Source organism: Artemia franciscana, chromosome 8 (assembly GCF_032884065.1).
Source record: "Artemia franciscana chromosome 8, ASM3288406v1, whole genome shotgun sequence".
In the NCBI taxonomy this organism is placed as follows: Eukaryota; Metazoa; Arthropoda; class Branchiopoda; order Anostraca; family Artemiidae; genus Artemia; species Artemia franciscana.
The window spans coordinates 29,882,487-29,905,328 of NC_088870.1; the positions used below are offsets into that span (position 1 = coordinate 29,882,487).

Consider the following 22,842-nt stretch of genomic DNA (forward strand, 5'->3'; position numbering starts at 1 on the left):
AAAGTATTATTTAAGAGTGAACAGCAGTTTTAAACGAAAGCTACCAGACAAAACTAAATAAGAAAACTACCATTACTTTTCAACGTGTGAATTGCCAAATTAAAAGAAAATGTATTTAGATTTTGTTTTTACTACCCCCTTCTCCCCATTTGGATAGCCACTAGTTCCCTGTGCGGTAAGGCTGATCTCGTTGCTAGAGTTAACTTATCCTGAGACTAACATATATCTGGATATTAACTAGGCTATTGTCTCTGGACAAGAGTGAACAGCAGTTTTAAACGAAAGCTACCAGACAAAACTAAATAAGAAAAATACCATTACTTTTCAACGTGTGAATTGCCAAATTAAAAGAAAATGTATTTAGATTTTGTTTTTACTACCCCCTTCTCTCCATTTGGATAGCCACTAGTTCCCTGTGCGGTAAGGCTGATCTCGTTGCTAGAGTTAACTTATCCTGAGACTAACATGTATCTGGATATTAACTAGGCGATTGTCTCTGGACATTGTTGTGATGTATACATTTTTTTTATAAACAAATAAAATTGTTCGATTACTAAATTATACAATGAGCTTTAGTGATTGTAGTGGATAGAAAGAACAATGGTCAGGAGTTTCAAAAAGTGACAACATTTACCGTTCTTAAATTTGGCAGAATGCAAGAAAGTTCCAAGGTAAGAAGAAAAAATGTCTTCTTGCCTGTTTCTAGAACTGTGAGCTATGATAGAATTACATATACACCAATACCTCACTTTGCGTCGGGGTTACGTTCCAAAAAAAAACACGACATAAATTGAAACGAAGCAACATGAATTTAAATTTTCTATAGCAAACCATGTAAAGATTGAAAGATACGTTAGAAGGTTACGAAAATACTACTCTTTAAAAAGAAAATTGAACGTAGTTAACATTAACAAAAATAATATAAATTTTATTAGATACATACAAGAAACCAAAAAAGTAGGCAATTGAAACAAAATAAACTAGTGTATTCTATTAGTTTCTGAAAAACAAAATTAAATGTAATCAGATTCTATAGAATCCATAATGGGTGTTGTCGTAAGTCGGTTTTATTTCACAAAAAATGGTCCAATTTTTGCTGAACAGCTTATTTTTTTTCAACGAAGTATGAGTTTCCTTGTACCAATTGATATTGGTAACAACCACCTGGAACCCTTTAAAACTCCTTCTCCTGTCAGTATCGATTTTTGTTTTTAAACTCCATAGCTTCGTCAATCAAACACATCGCTTTGGAAATTTGTTTTGAAGTTTAATTTAGTTTTTTAGAAATTTCTACTGAACGGTCACTGACACCTTCTTCATTAGCAAGTTCCAATTCCAGTTGAAAAAGTTCTTCATTAGAGAATTCTTCGCTGGACGAAGTTAGCAATTCATTGATGCCAGTCTCCTCCATAACTTAAAATCAGACTCTGTAACTAAATTAGAAACTTCATGATAAACAGCTGGTTTACCGTCATTTTCTGCAGCGCATATGGGGTTTCGGCAGCGCTTCCCGGGTGACAAAAATCACCCAGGATGTGACGAATGAAGACCAGCAAATAAAATCCCTCACAGGGGGTCACATAAAGCGACACGTAATCTACAATATATGAACTAATTCTCCCTTTCACTCCTCATTGCATTTTAGTCAGACTGGTGTCCAAAAATACACTTTTAAGAGGGATGAGCCACTGTTTTAACAGCGAGGCTAATTGAATCGCCTGCGAGAAAAAGGATAAACCGTAACTATTATTTAAAAGGGAAAACCTCAGAAAACCAAACAAGTAAAAGGCAAGATGAGGTTAAGTTTACAAAAAGGGTATTTATCTGATAAAAAAAACTGAAAAAAAAAATAATTCAAGACTCGAATCCGAAACAACGCAACCTTGAAAACCTAACGATGCGCAATGAAAATTAGTACTATCTGAGCAGCGGCACAACTTCGAAAAAACGCAAAACAAAACAACGCAAGGCGAGGTATTGGTGTACTATAAATTAACAATCAAAATAATTTTACGCACAGAATTTCCTAACTGATCTTTCTTTGTTTATACAATTTGTGCATTAACTTGAGTTTGTGTCAGTAAGCTAAAACATACTATACGTTCAGGAAAGTACTTCGTAATTTTATTTCAGTTAATGATGAAAGTTTAGCTTAATGCAAAAAAAAATCCACGAGGCATCTGCTTTGAGAATTAAATTTATTTAGAATACCAAGAATAACACATCAAAAACAACTTTTGCTACAATCCATAAATTTTGCAGATATAGGTTTTATGTGTATCGGTGCCATATTCGTATACTCAATTTAATCCGATCAAATACCCGTTAAAAAGACTATAGCAAAAAGGTAATAGAAAAAAAACAATAAACAAAATAAGAACAGATACAATAGAAAAAAAATGTAGAAGTAAGTACAAAGTCGGTCCGATACATAAAAAAAAAAAAAAACAAAGTTAACAACTTTATTATCTTATTTGGACTTTATACAAAATACAGGATGCACCATATAAGTTATTGCGTGCTAATACCTTCGAAACTAAAGAGCATCGAACCAGAAAATTGTTTTTACTATTTTTCTACTTTAGGAGGATTGACATTGACAAAACTTATTGGGGCTATACGTCTCCCCTTCTAGGCGAACTGGGGATAACTTTGGAATGCTGACAACACAAAATGCTGACAGTACAATAATGTTAATTATTTAGACATTTCAAAAGAGCATCACTGCCTTTTTAAAGAATTTGCACCTCCACCTAACCCCAAAATACAAGTAACTGCGTTAGCACTTAAGCAAAGGTGGCTTTACAAATCGGTTGCAACTCTTCAAAAAAATTTTAATGAGGGAAGGGAAGTGTATAAGTGAAAAGGGGAATTCTATATTATAATTTTTCACTTTTTCTTCTGAAGATATCTTTCCAACAAATTTTGGGTTCCTCAGAATCATTTAACAGAAACGTCCACTCTATATAAATGTATGATTTTCGGACTCAGAACACTGGATTATATTTGATTTAGCACAAAATGAAACTGGCTAGTGCAATCGTATTTGCCTGATCGGCAGAAAGAGATGTTAATTCCACTAAAAGAGCACTTCATCAGACACCGTGTGGCAACCATTTGAGCGGAGGTTAAAAATGTAATAATAAAAAAAGAAGAAAGTGTTAAGTCGTATACCTTAGCTGAAGGGAAAGCTGACATAACTAGAGCAACAAATGATTTGTTGTCATGCTCCAAAATATCCCAACAAGTCTTTAAGGCGTTTACAGACGCATCTCGAGTGCTTAAAGCCGAGTCTGAGCGGGCCTAAAAATGAAATTCCCATTATGTAATTCAAGGAATTCTACTGAGGGAAACAAAAAGAAAAACTAATGAAAACATGACTTGTAAGTATCAGAAAAAGAAGAAGAGGAGTAAAACAAGGGAAGAGATCAGAAAACAAAAGGCAGGGAAGGTACGGACAGAAAAAGCAAAATGACACTTGCAAAGATACAATCAAAATTGCTAGAATCATCATAAATGAGAAACGAGGAAAAATAAAATTGGAAACCAGGTGGTGAAATCAGGAAGAAGAAGAAATATTTAGAGGCGAAAAAAAAAACATTAGATGACAATACATTCCTTAAACGTATATAGGACAAAATAACGGAAAAAATACATTCAAAATGAACTATAATTATTCATCAACAAGACAAAATGAAAAAAATAATAATGAGGAATAGGGATGAGATAAGGAGAAAAAAAGGAATGGGAGGAAATGAGTTAGAAAATTCGAAACTATATTAAGAAAAAGAATAGACAAACTTATTTTTCTTATATTGCTAAGGGATGCCCCATTCAACAAGAATAAGCTTTGAGACGGTGAGAGGATTTCGCAGCCTGTCGTATCAACTTTTGCTAGTTTAGGTGTAGTTTAGCTTTTATTATATCTTAGGGCTAACTCTAATTAAATCCATATATTTCGGCTTTTCGACTAAAAATATGGTTCAAAAAGTTAACATTGAAATTTAAAGGACAAATCGTTTTTGTCGGAAGCAAGACTTTAAGATTAAAAACGGTTTTTTCTTGTATATTTAGAGCTAAGACATTCAAAGGCCACGTTAAAATAGCTGAACTAGCAAATTTTTAACAGTAAGTATCTTTTTACTCCTCAGAAAGTTGAAGACTAGGTGATGTAATTAAGTTTTTCTCAAAAAAAAAAAGAAGAAAAAGATATTACTGAAAAACGTCATCGAAAAAAATAACAACTATAGTTATCTGTTTAATTGACACCAAACAGCCAGATTGGACAAGTTCAATGGAATTGGTACAAGACTGCCTGAAAACTAAATAGATCCTAAACTTGACATTAATAATGTCAAGAAATTATTAATGCATGCCAAGGTCTGATTCTTATTGAATGAGATGCCCTGTACTTATTGCAGAAAATTTTCAAAGGCATTTTGAAAATTTGTATAAAATCAGTCACGACTCAGCGGAGCAGGCCTGGAGAGTCGGGGTAGCAGAGACGTGTTAAGGACTTTTACAGACGATTCATTAGGCTTCTTTTATGGGAATAGAAAAGACTTGAACTTATTCTTAAAATATCCCTGAGGTTTCATGTCTGGGAGAATAGCTACAAGAGAGCTGCAAGAGACATGTTTCATCAGTGATTTAATTCTAAGCGATGATGTCATTATGAACAAGCTTGAGCGTCCAAGGGATTAACTTCACGTATGGACTATGAAGTTTTTACATGAGTAACTGTACAATATGAATAAATAAATGAATTGATTCCGGTCAATATAATACAACACTGATACAAAAACAAATAGAAATAATAAAACAAAGTTATTTCCCATTATTCTTATTATTATGTTCGCCTCCTTATATCCACTTGGCCCGCAAACATGACATCTTTAAATGTTAAATGAATATTTGGTACTTTCTTAAAAATGAAATAAATTTCAATTTTGGTTGATTATTACGATGAGTAATATTATGGAACAGAACTGAAAATACTCACAATCCCCCATTAGAACATTACTCACAATCCCCCATTAGAATATACAGCGACCCAACGTCCCCGTTGAACAATTACTAGGTAAATAAAGAATAAAATATGTCATATACAAATTATTATTCATATCCAGAAATGTTAGATTATCGCTTGAGTTTTCATCATCTTTTTTTTCTTAAGCAAGATTTTCTGACCTAGATAAAAGCAAGATATGTGACTAATCAATCAATAAAACGGGAAGAACAACTTGTGGATGGATTGGATCTATACCTGGAGGTTGAGAAACATCAAATGGATCCACAGTCTTGGATGTTTAGTTTCAAAGAAAAAGAAATTGTTTGCATAAAGACAACAATTTCCTCGCTTATGGCAAACGAAGTGAACACGAACATATTTCTTTGATTTGCGCTCTGAAAAGAAAAAGAAAATATTAGGAAAAAACTCTTTTTGATAATCATTTTTCATTGCAGCTTCAAGGCTCCTATAAAAAGATTAAATCACAAAACTACAACTCAGCAACAAGACAACCGAGATGAGTTTTAATTCTTTGAGGAACATGTATGGGACTGAGTATCTGATAGGATCACAAGGATTTATTCAAAACATCCTTAAGCATCACTGACAGCTTCCTGAACCTCCCCCCTCCTTTCCTACACAAAAACAGAGCCATTAAGTTCCCGTGAACATATGTCTTCAAAGACACGTCTAGTAAACCCTTTAATTCTGAGTCTTCTCAAAGATGACCTACGTCACAAACATTGCCAAATTGTTGTTTCCCGATAATCTTGAATTGTCAGTTTTTTCGTCAACATATTCTAAAAAAAATTGCTCTTTTTTTAGCGTTATTTTTTTAAATTAACAGCGCTCAGCTGATAATCATACATTTATTTTGACCTACTGATGCCCTATTCACCATTAGTGGCCCAGGAGGAGAAAACTACTTTGTTATTTTAATAGAATAGCCTACATTTTTATTTTAGTTATAGGTAAATATTAAGACCGAGCCAGCAACTACAATTTTATTTCAAATAAGGGGATGGGGATTTATTGAAGAAACAAAATAATGCTAGTTATATGAAAATTATACGGAGTGCTGAAACAGCGGGCAAAATCTGCAAGTACAACTGCAAATTGACTCATAGATGGGGAAAGGAAGAGGGTTTTCCCAAAACTTCCACTTAGCATGTCTATACCATGAAGGGGAGGAGGGGGTAGATCTAAGACAAACTTAATGGGAAGAAGCGTCAAGTGTACTCATTGTACATTTTGGGTGTAGAAAAGCAATCCTAGTTCTACGAGGGAGGGGGTCCCAAAGTTTATGTCATTTAGATATCCATCAGAATAGATTAAGGAGTATCAGCCAAACTTGATGGGAAGTGTAAGTATGTATACTAGTTCAAGTTCAAGGCTGACCAAGCCTCTACGGGGACGAAGTAAGGAGGGGAGCTTAATTTTTGGCCCCAGGGTCTATAATAAAGCTGGAACTAAATCTTACTTAAACTTATCAGAAACTAAGTGTCCTTGTTAGGCCTTTTGGGTATTCAGACATAATCCATTCTTGGAGGAATGGGATGGGGGAGACAAGAGTCCCAAAATTTAAGTGATTTTACCAGAAAAGGCAGAAGGGTATCAACTAAACCTTGTTAGAAGTAAAGGCTAGTCTTGATGTGAGCTAATCCTAGTACAAGAGATGCTTTTGGGTATCCTGGTCTGATCCAATACTTTTGGGCCAAGGATCTCTAGATTAATATTATAAGGACATTCAGCAGAAATGGTAATCAGATCTCAACAAAACTTGGTTGGAAGTAAAATTAAGTATCATAGCTGTGTCATGTAGGCTTTTCTACCCATCCTGGCCACTGGGAAGGGACATTGTCTCCAAATTCCAGTCAGTTGAATTTCAACCAAACTCTTGGAAATAAATATTAAATGTCATAGCTGTGGCTTCTGGGAGTTTGTTTTCGGCCAATCTATGTAGGAGAAGAGGACCATCAAATTCTTGTTATCAGGACTTTCGCCAGAAGGGGCTGTCATATCTTAACAAAACTCAGTGGGAAGTACGAAACCTAGGGGAATCAGGACAACTTACATCCACTTTGCGCCTTCAGGGATTAGGTTCCGGTTTAACCTCAGCGAGGAGGGAAAGCTGGTTCCTAAATACGTACTATTATAAAACTAGCTGGAAGAGCCATCTTAAATTACCTCAAATTCCAGCTAGGAGCAACCTAAGGACTTCTCCTTCTAGAGCTCCAGAATGATGACTTGAGTTGTATTCAAAGTTCTACAATGACCAGGCGCTGTTGCATGATCAGTAGCATCCCAATTGAGTTTACACTCTCTGGAATCCCACTCAGCATCCAGCCTTCGTTTCAAAACATCAGCGGATTCAGCAGTAACTGTTTCATTAGATATTTGTTCCAACTGTTGACAATTCAAGATGAAAAGAATTGAGTGTGGACTCTAGATATGGTAAACTGCTTGACAAGTTTCAGGTGATGACCTCTAGTTCTTGAGTTGGGACCAACACTAGGGAATAATGCAGGTAGAGTGTTAGCACTCATTAACTTATAGGCTAAAATGGCATCCCCTCTATATATCCAGTAAACAAGTGTGGGGAGATTCAGCTTTGATAGTCTTGCTGGGTAGGAAAGCTCCCACATGCCAGATATCACTTTGGTGACACGTCTCTGCATATCTTCAAGAACTGTTATGTTTTTTTTCTAATATGGGGGGGGGGGCAAGAGACATTCCAATTTCAAACTCAGGACACACAAATCCCTTATATAGAAGACAGATGGCTTTGGGGGACGAGTGGAAATAGTACGCTTAATCAGTCCCAAAGCTGAACTAATACCAGCAGTTGACCTATTAGCACGAGTGCTGAATTTTGTTTGATTGCCAATAGTGACACCAAGATCTTGCTCATTATTTACAGAGGTGAGTGGGTGGCCTATGAAGAAATTAGAGCAAGAAGGATTCAGTTAGCCAAAGTGAGCGATATAGGACTTAGCAACATTAAATTCAAGAAGCCGAGCTTCAGCCCAATGACCCAGCAGTTGAAGGTTATTCTGTAGATGGGCATGAAGGCTGGTCCGAGAAGCTTCAGTCGTCTGCATAGAGTTGATTTACTGCTGATAATGGAAGGAGCAACATCGATGAAGATATTAAATAGTGTAGGACCCAAAACAGTTCCGTGAGGAACTTGACTAAAATCATGCATAGAGGAAGAAAGAATACGATTACCAGAGTCATCAAATAATTGAACATATTGGGATCGCAAACAAAGAAAATCAAGGATCCAGAGCAGGGACTTCTCTTCAAGCTTGACTGCACATAATTTAATTGCAAGTCGCTTGTGACAAACTTTGTCCAAAACTTTAGAAGAGTCAAGCAGAATCACGTCAACAGGCAACCCATATCATGCAACTTGTTGATGTGATCATACGATTCAAGGAGATTGGCATCACCAGATTTTCCTGAACGAAAGCGTTGTTGTGAAGTGTGCAAAACATCATTTGCTTCAAGATGTTTAAAAATTGCATAGTTGATTATTCTTTCAGGAGCCTTAACAACTGCTGATGTCATCTTAATGGGTCTATAATTTTCAGCAAGGTCCTTTCTACCTTTTTTAAATATAGGAATGATATGTGCAGTTTTCCAGTCCAGAGTTGATAGGCCCATCATATCGATCCCCGTGATAGAAGAGGAAGGGCTATTCCTCTTGTCAAGATATCTTTCAGAAGGAGTCGTCAAATTTCCATCAAATTCAACAGGATATTGTGTTCTTTTAGTAGTCCGGGCCCATTAATACTTCTGTGGCGAACAGGAGATCCCCACATTCTTTTCATCATTAGATCTACAAGAATTGTACGTTGGATTTCAGCTGACATTCGGGAAGAGCAAGAGTTGATAATAATATCAATCGCTGCAGCTCTGAACTAGTGTCACAGTTGTGAATTGGGTCAACGAGGGCAATCCAACCACTGTGAAGAGAAGGTTCTCAAGCTTAAGTCATCAGTGTATCCATCAGAAGGGGTTGACCAAGGTCAACCGAACATGATATAAAGAACAGCAGGATAATTTTCCTAGCTTTGTATTTTCAGAACCCAACTCAGAACCAATATTTCTAGATGATGAGGGGTCCCTTCATTCTTATTATCATAACTTCGACAAAAACAAGTCGTCAGATATAATTTGAACTTGGTTGGAACTAAAAGCTAGTGTTCAACTTGTGTCTTTTTGAAGGGGAAAGGTGTGTGTGTTTGTGTAAATTCCATGTCAGGACAGCTACCAGAACGGGTTATCGACTTTCAACAAAATTTGGATGATTCTCTTAACAAAAAAAAAAAAAAAAAAAAAAAGTATCCACATTCCGCTTTTTTGGGGACCGAGATTGATCCAAGTTCTATAGTGACATCGGGTCTCTTGGTTAGGAATAAAAACTTATGTTCTAGTCTCACTTTTTAGTAGGCGCAAAACCAATTCGGCCTCTGTTTTGTGATTAAATTTTTGTCACCGGAGTACCAAATAGGGTTGCTGCAGCTCACCATACTTTACAGAGTAGTACTAGTTTATGTCCTAGTAATTAATTTACAAAATCCAGAATCTATTCAAATTATGCGGGAGAGGAGAAAGGGAGAGTTACATTAATAGTTTTTTCACTTTTTTTAGGGAATTTGGAGAAAATAAATTAAAAGTGATTTTAAACATTAAAATCTACCGCGAGTGACAACACTGTAGATCTTCCTCTCTCTTTTCCCACACTCAAATACACACACAAATACATAAACATACGCTTAGAGATAAATATAGATGGACACAAAGAGGAACAGACAGACGTGTATTTTCGTTTTTATTGACTAAAAATCACATAAAGAAATGCCACTTACCTTGAATTGTGCATTTGACCGGCAATGGAATTTTAGCAGAGACCCTCTCCATATAAGATTTAATTGAATCCAAGTGTTTCTCACAAAAATGTTGAACTGTGTCACGCATATTTAAGGGCTCAAAAACACTAATTCTCTGAAAAAAAGAAACAACAGTTTGAAAACTTTTCAAATTGGAAATGAAATGTCAGATTCCAATTACTTTACAGATAGATAGAGATATTTAGCAGTTAATTCAACTATATATTTGAAAAAATAAAAGATAAACCTGTCTTCATGTTTAACTTGCACGACTCTTTGGCCATGAATGCAGAGAGAAAGAAAAGAAACAAAAAGCGTCAACAACAAATAAAAGAGCAACAAAAACTTACACAGTAAAAAAGAAAATGACAAACTGCCTCTCACTACAGCTTACCTGCCAAGAACCAAGCCAGAGTAAAGTTCCCTGCGCTTTAAAAATTGCCAATATTGATTACAAAGTTGACCCAGAAACACCCATCCCATGAGGTATTAAAAAAAACTATTAAATAATTACAAATTTTTTGAAGGTACTAAACGAGAGACACTTTTTAGCTGACTCAGTCTGGACATTTCTGGCGGCATGAGAGACAGTCAAGTAGAAGTCTGATCTAACTGATGGAGTGAATGGAATTCAAATGTTGTTGTACATTAGAGTGTAACTGAAATAAAATAAAAGACACAAGTAAGAGCATATAAAAAGACTTAAAATCAAGTAATGATTAATTAACTGAACTGTTAAGAAAATTAATTCCAAGGATAAAATTCCCCATGGAAAGTCCCCCCACACAATTACCTCCTCCCTGATAATTCTCCAGAAAATTTTACCGGACAATACCCCCTAGAAAATTCTCCTTAATTTCATTTGAAAAAAAGAGCTAAGAGCTCATATGGCACTTGTGACGAGGCGAGAAGAGCCAAGAGATCATATGGTATGAGCTCTAAAAAAATTCTATGAATCAATAGATTGATTTAAAAAGGAAAATAAGAGGCTTAATGCCGGTCAGGATTTAAAATAAGAGCTCTGTGTCACGATGTCCTTCTAAATATCAAAATAAATTAAGATCCGATCACCCACTCGTAGGCTATAAATAACTAATATTTTCTAATTTTTCCTCTCCCTTTAGCCCCCCAGATGGTCGAATCTGGGAAAACGACTTAATCAAGTCAAATTGCGCAGCTCCCTGACATGCCTACCAATTTTCATCATCCTAGCACGTCCAGAAGCACCAAACTCGCCAAATCACTGAGCCCCTCCCCCCAACTCCGCCAAAGAGAGCGAATCCAGTACGATTCTGTCAATCACGAATCAGGGACATCTGTTTAGTCTATACACCAAGTTTCATCCCGATTCCTCCGCTCCAAGTGTTTTTCCAAGATTTCCCCCTCCAACTCCCCCCAATGTCAAAAGATCTGGTCGGGATTTGAAATAAGAGCTCTGAGACATGAATTCCTTCTAAAAATCAAATTTCATTAAGATCCGATCATCTATTCGTAAGATAAAAATACCCCAATTTTCACGTTTTCCAAGAATTCCAGTTTCCCCCTACAACTCCCCACAATGTCACAAGATCTGGTCGGAATTTAAAATTAGAACTTTAAAGCACAAGATCCTTCTAAATATCAAATTTCATTAAGATCTGGTCACCTTTTCGTAAGTTACAAATACCTCAATTTTCAAAATTACCCCCTCCCCCCCCCCCCCAATTCCACCAAAGAGAGCAGATCCAGTTCGGTTATGCCAGTCACATATCTTAGACAGGTTTCTATTCTTCCTATCCAGTTTTATCCTGATCTCACCGCTTTAAGTATTTTCTAAGATTTCCGGTCTCCCCAACTGCCCCCCGCAATTACGCTTGATCCGGTTAAGATTTAAAATAAGAGATCCGAGTTACGAGTTCCTTCTAAATATGAAGTTTCATGAAGATTCGATCACTCCTTCGCAAGTTAAAAATACGTAATTTTTTCTTATTTTTCAGAATTAACCCCCCCCCCCCCAATAGAGCGGATCCGTTCCAATTATGTAAATCACGTATGTAAGACTTCTGCTTATTTTTCCCACCAAGTTTCATCCCGATCCCTCCAATCTAAGCGTTTTCCATGATTTTAGGTTCCCCCACCCCAAACTTCCCCTAATGTCACCAGATCCGGTCAGGATTTAAAGTAAGAGCTTTGAGACACGAATTCCTTCTAAATATCAAATTTCATTGAGATCCGATCACCCGTTCGTAAGTTAAAAATACCTCATTTTTTTAATTTCCAAAATAGCCCCCCCCCCCCTCAACTACCAGAAAGAGAGCGGATCCGTTCCGTTTATGTCAATCATGTATCTAGGACTTGTGTTTATTTTTCCCGCCAAGTTTCATCCCGATCCTTCCACTCTAAGTGTTTTCCAAGTTTTAGGTTTCCCCCTCCCAAATCCCCCCAATGTCACCAGATCCGGTCGGGATTTAAAATAAGAGCTCTAAGACACGATATCCTTCTAAACATCAAATTTCATTGAGATCTGATCACCCGTTCGTAAGTTAAAAATACCGCATTTTTTCTAATTTTTCAGAATTACCCCCCCCCCCCGCCAACTACCCCAAAGAGAGCGGATCCGTTCCGATTATGTCAATCGTGTATCTGGGACTTAGGGCTTATTTTTCCCATCAAGTTTCATCCCGATTCCTCCACTCTAAGTGTTTTCCAAGATTTTAGGTTTCCCCCCTCCAACTCCCCCCAATTTCATCAGATCCGGCCGGGATTTAAAATAAGAGCTCTGAGATACAATATCATTCCAAACATCAAATTTCATTAAGATCCCATCACCCACTCATAAGGTAAAAATACTTCATTTTTTCTATTTTTTCCGAATTAACCGGCCCCCCACTCCCCCCCAGATGGTCAAATCGGGAAAACGACTATTTCTAATTTAATCTGGTCTGGTCCCTGATACGCTTGCCAAATTTCATCGTCCTAGCTTACCTGAAAGTGCCTAAAGTAGCAAAACCGGGACCGACAGACAGACCGACAGACCGACAGAATTTGCGATTGCTATATGTCACTAGTGCCATAAAATTTTTTTGTTGAATTTCATTTCAGACGTTTTTCAATTTATACCGGCAATCCCCCTCCCCTCTGTGGAAATGTTTTCAGGAAATTTGCCCCCCCCCTGAGAAATGTCTGTGTATTTCCCAATAACAAATACTATATGCAAAACAAAGGACATATTGCATAGCTTACAGAACTTTCGCTCCGTGTATTGTTTCCCTAGAAAAGTCATCCCACAAAATTCTAACCTCTGGAAATCCCCTGTCCTCGCAGAAATTTACCCCCCAAAAACTTCCGAATATTTTTCAATAACAAATATAATATGTAAACAATGGGCAAATTACATATCTTGCAGCCCTTTCCTCAGGGGTTGTGGGGGTCACGTTATCCTTAAAGGCATAAAAATTGGGCTTTTCAACTATGCTGAACCAAATGGCTATCTCAAAATTTTGATCAGATGTCATTGTGGGAAAAAGAAGCATGGGAGTGGGATAGTTGCCCTTCAAACTTTTTGGTCACTTAAAAAGGACACTAGAACTTTTAATTTCCGATCGAGCGATTCCTCTCATGATCTTATAGTACTATTTCTCTATACGATCACCCCTAGGAATTTCTTTTTTTTACAGTAGGGTTCTCCAATTTACTGAATGGGTGTTATTGTCATTAAAATCGCTTGGCTTTTTGGAGGGATTTTTCCTTTTTTTCGGAATTTTTTTCAAAAAGGTCAAGCTTAACGAATTTTATATATTTGAAATCGGCATAAAAAGCCAATTTTTTTAATGTACTGTTATTAAAATTCCTATCTTTACAGTTTCGGTTGCTATTGGGCCGAATTGCTCCTTACCTACAGTTAGTTACAACGAACTGTTTGATACATTAGAGAGGGGCACAAAAATAGAAGAAAAGGTTAACATTCATACAGAAGTGCAATAACAGACCGTAACACAGAATTAAACAATGAAATGACTTTTTAGAATCAACAGTGCAAAAGATTTTGAGCTAAGCATTCGAAGATTGACCGACATCTTCATTAAAATTAAACTAACATGATGCATGAAGGAGAGATTCTCATCAGGAAAATACATAGGGCCCCAACATAACGATAACAAGGTCTACTAAGAGAGAACTTTAAAAAATTTCAGACAGATGGAGGAAAGCCAGATATATCCACGACGAAATCAGGAAGCTGGCATTGGCAACATTTAGTGCCTGGTAATTAACACTGAACTTTAGAATCACTCTTTCAAATAAAATAACTGATCTGATACGGACCTCAGGTTCGCTTCTGACAGCAGTGCCAAGGGTGCTGTCGTCATCAAAAGGAACAAGAATTCCCTTATCTATAGACAGGGATCGACATTTTTGGGCATGGGAAGATGGTAAGAGAGATGCTAACAAATGTTGGTTTTTGGTTCATAACAGGAACAATATGATCATTAACACAAATCAAGGACAGAACTGACCCTAAAGCCGAACCTTGCGGAACAACAAACTTAAATTGAGATGACTAGGAAAAAAGAGGACCAACGAAGATGATCTTCTCAGACAAATGGGAGTCAGACCAAGCCCTAGTATTCTATCTTAACAGAACGTCCATAAATTCAAAAAAGAGCCTTACATAGAAAATTCAAAAGAGAAGCACATGTGTACCCGTCAAGTGCTTAGCTTGGAAGCCAAACTGAGATTCATGATGAATAAAGTATTTTTGTTTTAAATAGGTATGTAGACGGGGTAATATAGCCTTTTCCAAAATTTTGCTAAATATAGACAGTAGAGACAATTTCTGATAATTAGCTGGGGAACGCCGAGAACCATTTTTTACGAAACGATCATTCGAGCTTCACTAAGCTGGGAAAAATCACACCCCCAAAAGTAAGATTTCTAAGTCTTGTCGAAGGAGAAATGACTGAAGGAAAAATGAATGTTTAACATATTGGTATATATACGGTCAGGAACAAAGGGCTGCAGTGAATATATTAGTTTCTTAGTAAGGCTCAAATATTGCACGAATTTAGCTCAAATGACCTTTTTAACAGAGCTTCCCAACAGATTGGTATAGATAAAGAGAAAAAGGAGGAGCAGAGCAAAAGAGGGAGAAAAGCAAGAGAGAGAGAGAGAGAGAGAGAGAGAGAGAGAGAGAGAGAGAGAGAGAGAGAGAGAGGGAGAAGGAGAGGGAAGGGAGATTAATAGAGTGAAATAAGAATGAAAAAAGGGAGATTGGATGATACAAACTTCCCGAATTAAAGCAAGAGACATAAAGGGGCCTCCCCTGACTTGAAGGCAGTTTAATTTGTGCGATTTCTCCACATATTTATACGAATCTGCTGAGCAAGAAAGGATTATCCGATTTCTCTGGAAGAGCTCCCTCCCCTTCCTGAAATCCTTGATCAACCACTATGTAAGTCTATTTTATTTCCATTACCGTTACATTAGACTCTGGATCTTACTTGGTTAACATTGTCTGTATTTAGGGCTCCTTCACTGTTTTGCTTTTGTATTGTTGGAATTTCTGTCAGAGTCTCTGGACTAACAGCACTTCGCACAAGCTTCCTCGATAGAGATCCTTGGCCTGATCGCTTCCGCCTAATAACACCCTTCCATGTTGTGCTAGAAGCATTTGACTCTGTAAAAAATAAATGAAAAATTAAAGAAAAACAAAAACAAAAAACAAAACAAAATACACGAAAACTTTCTTACTAACTCTTTCTTTCCCAGTCGTTCCGTATCTTTTTCGTCCTCAAAAGCAATCCCCCTATATTTTGACTCGATTTCTTTCTATTGACTTCAATTCATGCACACATCCCATGGAAAGTTATATTTATATAAACTGTACTTTACTACAAAAATTACGAGACAGCACTTACAAAGTGCAGGAAAAATCCTGACAATTTTCCAGCAAGATATTTAATTTTCCTCTTAACTTAAATATTACTTTCTTCAACCGACAACTGGATCATCCAACATTAAAATTTTGAACATTTAATAGAAAGCTAGAAAGAAAAGCAACACAATAGAAAAATTTATCATACAAAACTCTTAACGAAGCCTCCATTTTTTTGCGGTTATTGAGATTCAAAAACAAAGAAGGGAAACAAATATATATCGCAAGTAGCCAAATCAATTAAGGTTAAGGAGAATTCAAAAAGAAGAGAAATTGCTGCTTTGGACATTAATATGTCATCGTGTGATGAAGAAAGTGTCTACGTTATTATACGATGAAGGATATTATGTTTATGGAGATTATTTTTAAGTAGATTTGAGCATGGGCTTGGAGAAATATCTGTCTTAAAGTTGTTTAGATTTCAGCAGTCAATCTCGTTTTCTTTTGCTTTGGTGAATATTAATCCTTATTTACAAGGAATACCCCTATGAGAGTACCAAGTTAGAAGTTGATTAAGTTTCCTAGATTAACTCTTAAATTAAACCGCGGACTTGACCGATTTAGATTCTGAGTAGCCTCAGTGTAAAGTCAAACAAGATCTTACCTAAGCTTGTTGGTTCGGCAACATTTGTTTTATCATTTTGACTAGCTTCTGAGGAGATCTGTAAATTTTCTTGGTTCTGTTCGAAAAGCTGGTACGCAGCTGTGAAAGGGTTTTCATGTTGAACTAAAAAGAAAATCACATTTATAATAAAGTATGTACCGGTAATTTACACAAGATTTAACAGCTTTATTTATTATCTAGCAGCAGAGATGGTCGAAATTTTTAAGCTTTGCTGGAACAAATATAAGATACCTAAACAACATCAACCTACAAACATAAATAAAAAGCGAAACCGTCCAAAGCGTACCCGTAACTAGCATTTTGGGTGACATACTGGCTGATATTGAGTAGCCTAATATAACTGTTTTTAATATTACTGTAATTTTCAGAAAGACAGTAAAAGAAAGTTTACGCAAAGTCAAGTCAATTTTTTGAGAAATCGTCAGTGAGAAAATTTTTTAAACCTATGTTAAGGAGTATGAATTTGACGGTATGCGTATAAGGAATAAATTTTTCAAATTATGATAAAGAGATATAAATAAAGTACAATAATACAAGCATAACCAATATAGACAAAAGATATTGGGAGATGGAAATTCAAGATGGTGCTAGCTGCTCATGTCTAGCCGTATTAACATAGCTATGGCAGACTTTTTTCTGTTCCTTGCTTGATCATGGCTGCACCACAAGGGCGGCCAATGCAGAATTCCAAGAGCCCAGCAGTAGGTAGTGCTAAGATTTTTCTCTGAGCATAGGCACACTTAATGTGTCATGGTTAATTGTCAAGTATTTAAATACTCATAATTTGCTTGAAAGTATTAATAGGACAGATGTTTTTGTTTTTTAACGTCTCATAAACATTATTTAGTCAAATTAAACCGAATTGAACAAAGCAACATATTGTTTCTGCTGGATGAGACGCTAAGAGAGCAACGACAGAAATTGTTTCCATTATAAGATGTTGACAGTTAGACTATGATAACAATGCTACATTTTTCCATTAACAAAAGTGTTATAGAGCCTATTTTGACTAGATACAAGAATTTCAAGAAAATTACTTCAACCGAATTTGCTTAATCGAAAAAACTATGCTCTGCATGGATAATTTCAAAGATATTCGAAGTTAATTAATGGGTTGCTTCCATATAATGCCATTCTCACGACCACAGCTGAATTCATACAAGGCTGTAAAGGAACCACTTAAGTTAATCTGCGTTAGGTAAATTATTTACAACCGAATTGTATCAAATGACATACGACAATAGCTTCATATTTTTGTCTTATAGTTTCTAGGGATGGAACTTCCATCCAGGAGGGCACCAACAATTTTTAATCTTTAAACACTATCTAGCTATGATCATTGGCCACAGCTAGTAGATTTCGTTGGCCACAGTTGCAAGGCAATAAGCAACGCCACCAACAATGTTTCATAGCCACAAAGCGGCAACAAATCAAAATATTTATGAAAATTATGCAACTTGGATGGAAATTGTAATTAATAGTTAAGACAAATTTGCAGTAATTTGACTCAATAATTATTTCCAAAAAGTTCATAAGGTACTACACGAACCAGAAGTTTCTTCACTTAGTACCCACCCAAGTATTTGACTTTGAATAACAGTAATTAGTTCACAGAACACAGCCCAGCCAAATGGAGAGCGTCACTCAGAATGGCATTGTTGGCATTTGCGCCTGGTAAGAACAATTCTAGAAAAAAAAACGACACAAGAAAAAAAATACTGCGTTATCTTTCCTTACCAACTTTAAATTTTTTAGTAATTGCCAAGAACATTATAGAAAATTTAACATTAGACAGGTACTTTAATGTTCTGAGGCTGCTAAAATACTATTTTTTTCGACTTAATGTCATAATAATAAGATGCAACAAGCAGAGGAGACTTACTTTTGTTATTGTTTGATCCTGGTTCTAGGATTGAAATGACACTATGTGAGTTACAGGTAGATGGCGCAACGGTGCCATGTGATGCCAACGAAAGACGAAACTGGTTCTCCGATTGTTGAATAGATGACAGCATCGAGCAATGAACAAAATCTGTCAGGTTGTCTTTTTCATCACGAATCGCAGCCAAACTTCCACTGTTAAATAAAGTATTGTACCTTTGTTACAATTTCAAAAACGTCTTAATTTAAATCATTATTTTAGTTATTACAAGATCTGTTATTAACCAAATCGATGAGTACACATTTTCAATTTTTTGGGGCTTTGAAGTCATGGGACAAAACCAGCTCTAAACCGTGTACCTTCATAAGATGGTCTTTAAAAACGTAGGTGAAACAGTAACAAGAACATAAACGGGATTCGTGGACAGTTTCCGGTTATTACCCCTATTTAAACTATTTTTAGCATAGTAATTAGAAAACCTCACTAAATTATTTTTAATTCGCTCCACCCCCCTGTCTTGGCTTTGACTCTTTACACTCAGAACCGATTAATGGAGGTGTTACTAATCGAATATGCTTGGTAATAGCTCATTATTTTGTAAGCACATAAAAAAGTATTTTTGAAAGACTAAAAATAACAGTCCGCCTAATAGGCCAGTGATCCTAGAACCATAAGAGCTGTAGCTTCGGCCCTCTTGCCTCGCAACTGGCTGCAAACTTCATATACTAAATTGCTTTGTCACTAGATTTGAGCTTTGGGGCAAAATCTGTAAGACAACAGAAAATGGATTAACGCTTTTCTTTGAAATTAATTCATAAAATTTTTTCCACGAAAGAAGTTTTAAAAGAAAAGTATAGTGCTACATAAAAAAAAAATGAGCAGAAATAAAGTCAAATAGCTTTCTAAGCGAAAACTACCAAAAAAAGCAATAATTAATAAATGAAATCGTTAACGAACGGAAATTACAATAGATAACCGAGTCAAACTCAAAACGAGCAGAGACTAAGATGAGTGGGGCTGACCCTCGCTAATGCCTTTTGAAGACCAGAACACAATTTGCACTTTGATTTGACTTTTTTCAACCTAATAATTTCTGCTAAGTTTATTTTTGAATTAAGTTATCTGATTGGTCAAATAAAAAGACTCAATCCAGACTTACCTTGTACTCAAAGTTGGTGTTATGTTGGCAACTTTAGCCACAGGAACAGTAGACTCAGTGACTGTGTATGGAGCGCTAAATATTGACATGGAACCTGCTTCTGTAAGTCTTGGATTTGCACCACCAGAGGAAGGACCCAAGGAGTCAAGCATCAGACGAGATCTAACTGTCTTTGGACCTCCTAGAGAAGCAAGATTTTTTTACTCCTACTACTAAGCATTCTAAAGTTAAGCATAAAGTAACCTGAAAATAAGAGTCCAACGAACACTCCTCTTGCGACTAATCCTGTTTAAAGCTCCTGCTTTTTCCATAAACTCTACGAACCAATTTAATCCAAGCAATAGACTCTAAGTAGACTCAATAGAATCGCAAGTAAACTCTAAGCAATTTGCACCTCAAATTGCTCAAATTATACAGGACGTTCAAATCGTAATGCTTGGCAAATCCGAATTTGTTTCAGAAGGGTATACAGGCAGAAGAGAATAAGTAAGATATATATATATATATATATATATATATATATATATATATATATATATATATATATATATATATATATATATATATATATATATATATATATATATATATATATATATATATATATATTATACATGGTCGAGTGAAATCAATAAGCCCCGCTTAAAGAGAAATAATAAATCCCAGATTTCTTTTTCAATTTATGTATGGTATTAATAATTTTAGACTTCAGTATGGGGGCAATAGAGGGTCAAGAGCCTTCCTACAAAGAATTGCCATTCCCCCTAAAAAGTCCCCCGAGGTTTCCCACAACGGTGAAAAACACAAACAAAAAAGACAATGTTTTTCTACTTTCATAGGCAATCGATCTTAAGTCATGTTGCATCTTTTTCCGTCAAATATATGCATTATTGGTTCCTCGAACTTGTTTTAGCTAAATCATCCATGTTTTCGAATTTCCGTTGCCGATAAAAATTCCAGCGTATAAACTACTGCCTCAGAGTGGATGCAACTTGACACCCAAAAATCGTGCATTTATTATCCATCTTAGCCCTTATATATAAAACAGATATAGGCACACACAAGGAATTCAAAACCAGATCTTCAAAGACCACAAAAAAAAGAAGAATTGGAATTTTTGAAGATGTGAAAAGCAAAAATTTGTAATATAAGTCGTCTATACTTTCACTCTCTATTTTTTACACATATGTCCTCTCTCGGCCAACTCAAAAAATTGCTGCATACTGGCTTGCATAAACTGTTATACCATTCCCTTACTGTCGAAATATCCTTTATTTTCAGATAGTCTTTTTTCTGTTTAATGATATCTTTTTCATACATATGACAACTCCGCCATCTCTTGCCCAATGATCGTATGGCGAATATGTTTTCTGATATGTATTATTTCATCTGTAGGGCCATTGAAAAGACAGTGTTTGACTTGACAATTGGTAAAAGATATCATTTTTCCTTTACCTTAAGCTAACCTTTCCTTAGCTTTTGACTATCATTTTGCTGATACATTCGAAACCCCCTGTTAATCTTTACCAAAAATTTAACCAGCCCAATTGTCACTGTTATTATTGTTTCTTATTTAAGATTTTGAAGACTAGCTAGCAACAGACTTCAAAATAGGTATACTCGTAAAAACATATACTCTGAAGTACCGGCAAAGCTTTTTCTGCTTTATGAAAGTGATTTATCCGTTCCACAGAACACAACGTTACCAACAATGCAATGAACGCCCTAAGAATTCAGAAGCTACCTTTTGATAGTAGCTTCTTCCTCATATGTCCATGGGCTATTAGAGATGTGAATGGACCACAAATCTAGATATTCAAAAAGACATTTCTTAGACACAGAAGAAATGACGGTTAGAATGAGTTCAGACTTATAAAGAAAAGAAAAAGCTGCGAACAGCCAACTTCAGGCAGCTCTAAGCCATTCATAGTAGTTTACAGTTATTCTATCCATCATAATTAGTTAGGCTTTAGTTAGGCTTTATTAGTTTAGGCTATAATTAGTTGGGGTTTAGATTCGTGGCGAGGAATTATCGATCTAGTCTTAGCCAACTTAGACACATTATTTTTTTATAGTCTAGCCCCCCCCCCCCCGAAAAAAATTCCAGCGTGTGTCTCCATTTATATGCGAGTATTTTATACAGCTTTTTAATACAGGCTGAAATGACTGATACAGGTCAAAGTTGACTAGTACAATTCCCATGATTAATAGTTGTTTTGTAGATACTTACTTTATCAAAGCTTTCCAAGTAACAGAGGAAAAATTGGAATGGTTCAAGAAACATCCAGTGAGCTCTATTCTGTTAGAAAAATAAAGGCAATCGAACTATTTTTATTTCTCTCTATCTTTTGTGGCCTGACATTAGCCTAAAATCGCTATGGGTCGTATAACGACTCTTTCGATAAAAAAAAAAAAAAAAAAAAAAAAAAAAAAAACACATTGGCATATATCTCAAAAAATTAGAATTGGTTCTAATAACACACACACTAGGGAAAACTATTCTTCTTAAGAAACTAGAAACACAAGCTCCATTACATATAAGGAAATATTTATGCAAATTTTCACCTTTTCTTTTACAAAACAAAAATAATACCTGAGGACGGACTATATATGCTAAGATGTGGGGTATTTCCAGTTCCAGGACCAGGGCCAAGCTTTCCAAAACTTCTATATATTCCAGGATTACCGGATGGTCCGCTGATAGGACTCAATCGTGAGGTGCTTACATGCACTGCAGAAAAAAAAAAATCAAATGACAATCAGCTTTGTACAGATCTCAAACAAAACATTTGTGTTGATCCAAGTTTATAATTCACTTGACGTTTGAAAAGCTTTCAATCAATGCTATGAGCATCATAGACTGTTTTACAGTACCTGTGGCAGTTTCTTAACTCCTAACGTTCTTCCATTCAATTTTCACAAGATAATGAAAAACGTTTCCAAATCTATTCTTACTGGTGGAACAAATGACTCAATATGAAAACTGAGAACATAAGTTCAAATCGATTCTACTTTTTCTATGGTTACGCTGTGAGCGATCTTAACACTTATCCGTGCACCATTTTGTGGTAGTACGCAGTTTTTATAAGCTGCAATGTCATCATCTCACCAGAAAAATTGGGAAAAGTATTCTCACTTAATGAAAAAAGAGGCAGGTACAGAATGAAACAGATTCATAAACATCGACAAAATATGCATACTGCACCCCTACATATGCTATAATTTAATTCTTGACATGAATAAAGAAAGTAGCTTATCTCTGAGGATTTGATCTCCTTTTAATGCTGCATTCTAACTTCCATTAAAGAAAAAATCACAGACTTCATTAAGAAAAACTTAATGAACTTCTGACAAAGCCT

The 22,842-nt window shown here is 35.8% G+C and overlaps 1 protein-coding gene across 1 annotated transcript in view; it reads right to left on the reverse strand.

The window, feature by feature from the left end:
* Positions 1 to 22,214, reverse strand: part of LOC136030286 (ventricular zone-expressed PH domain-containing protein homolog 1-like) — a gene marked incomplete at its 5' end in the record, with an annotated part of 33,687 nt that extends 11,473 nt beyond the window's left edge. The window contains 8 exon segments of the mRNA XM_065709150.1: positions 3,175 to 3,303; positions 5,267 to 5,406; positions 9,886 to 10,021; positions 15,384 to 15,559; positions 16,422 to 16,544; positions 18,325 to 18,518; positions 19,484 to 19,664; positions 22,077 to 22,214. Coding sequence (XP_065565222.1) covers positions 3,175 to 3,303; positions 5,267 to 5,406; positions 9,886 to 10,021; positions 15,384 to 15,559; positions 16,422 to 16,544; positions 18,325 to 18,518; positions 19,484 to 19,664; positions 22,077 to 22,214 — 1,217 coding nt within the window.
* Positions 22,215 to 22,842: the final 628 nt, after the last annotated feature.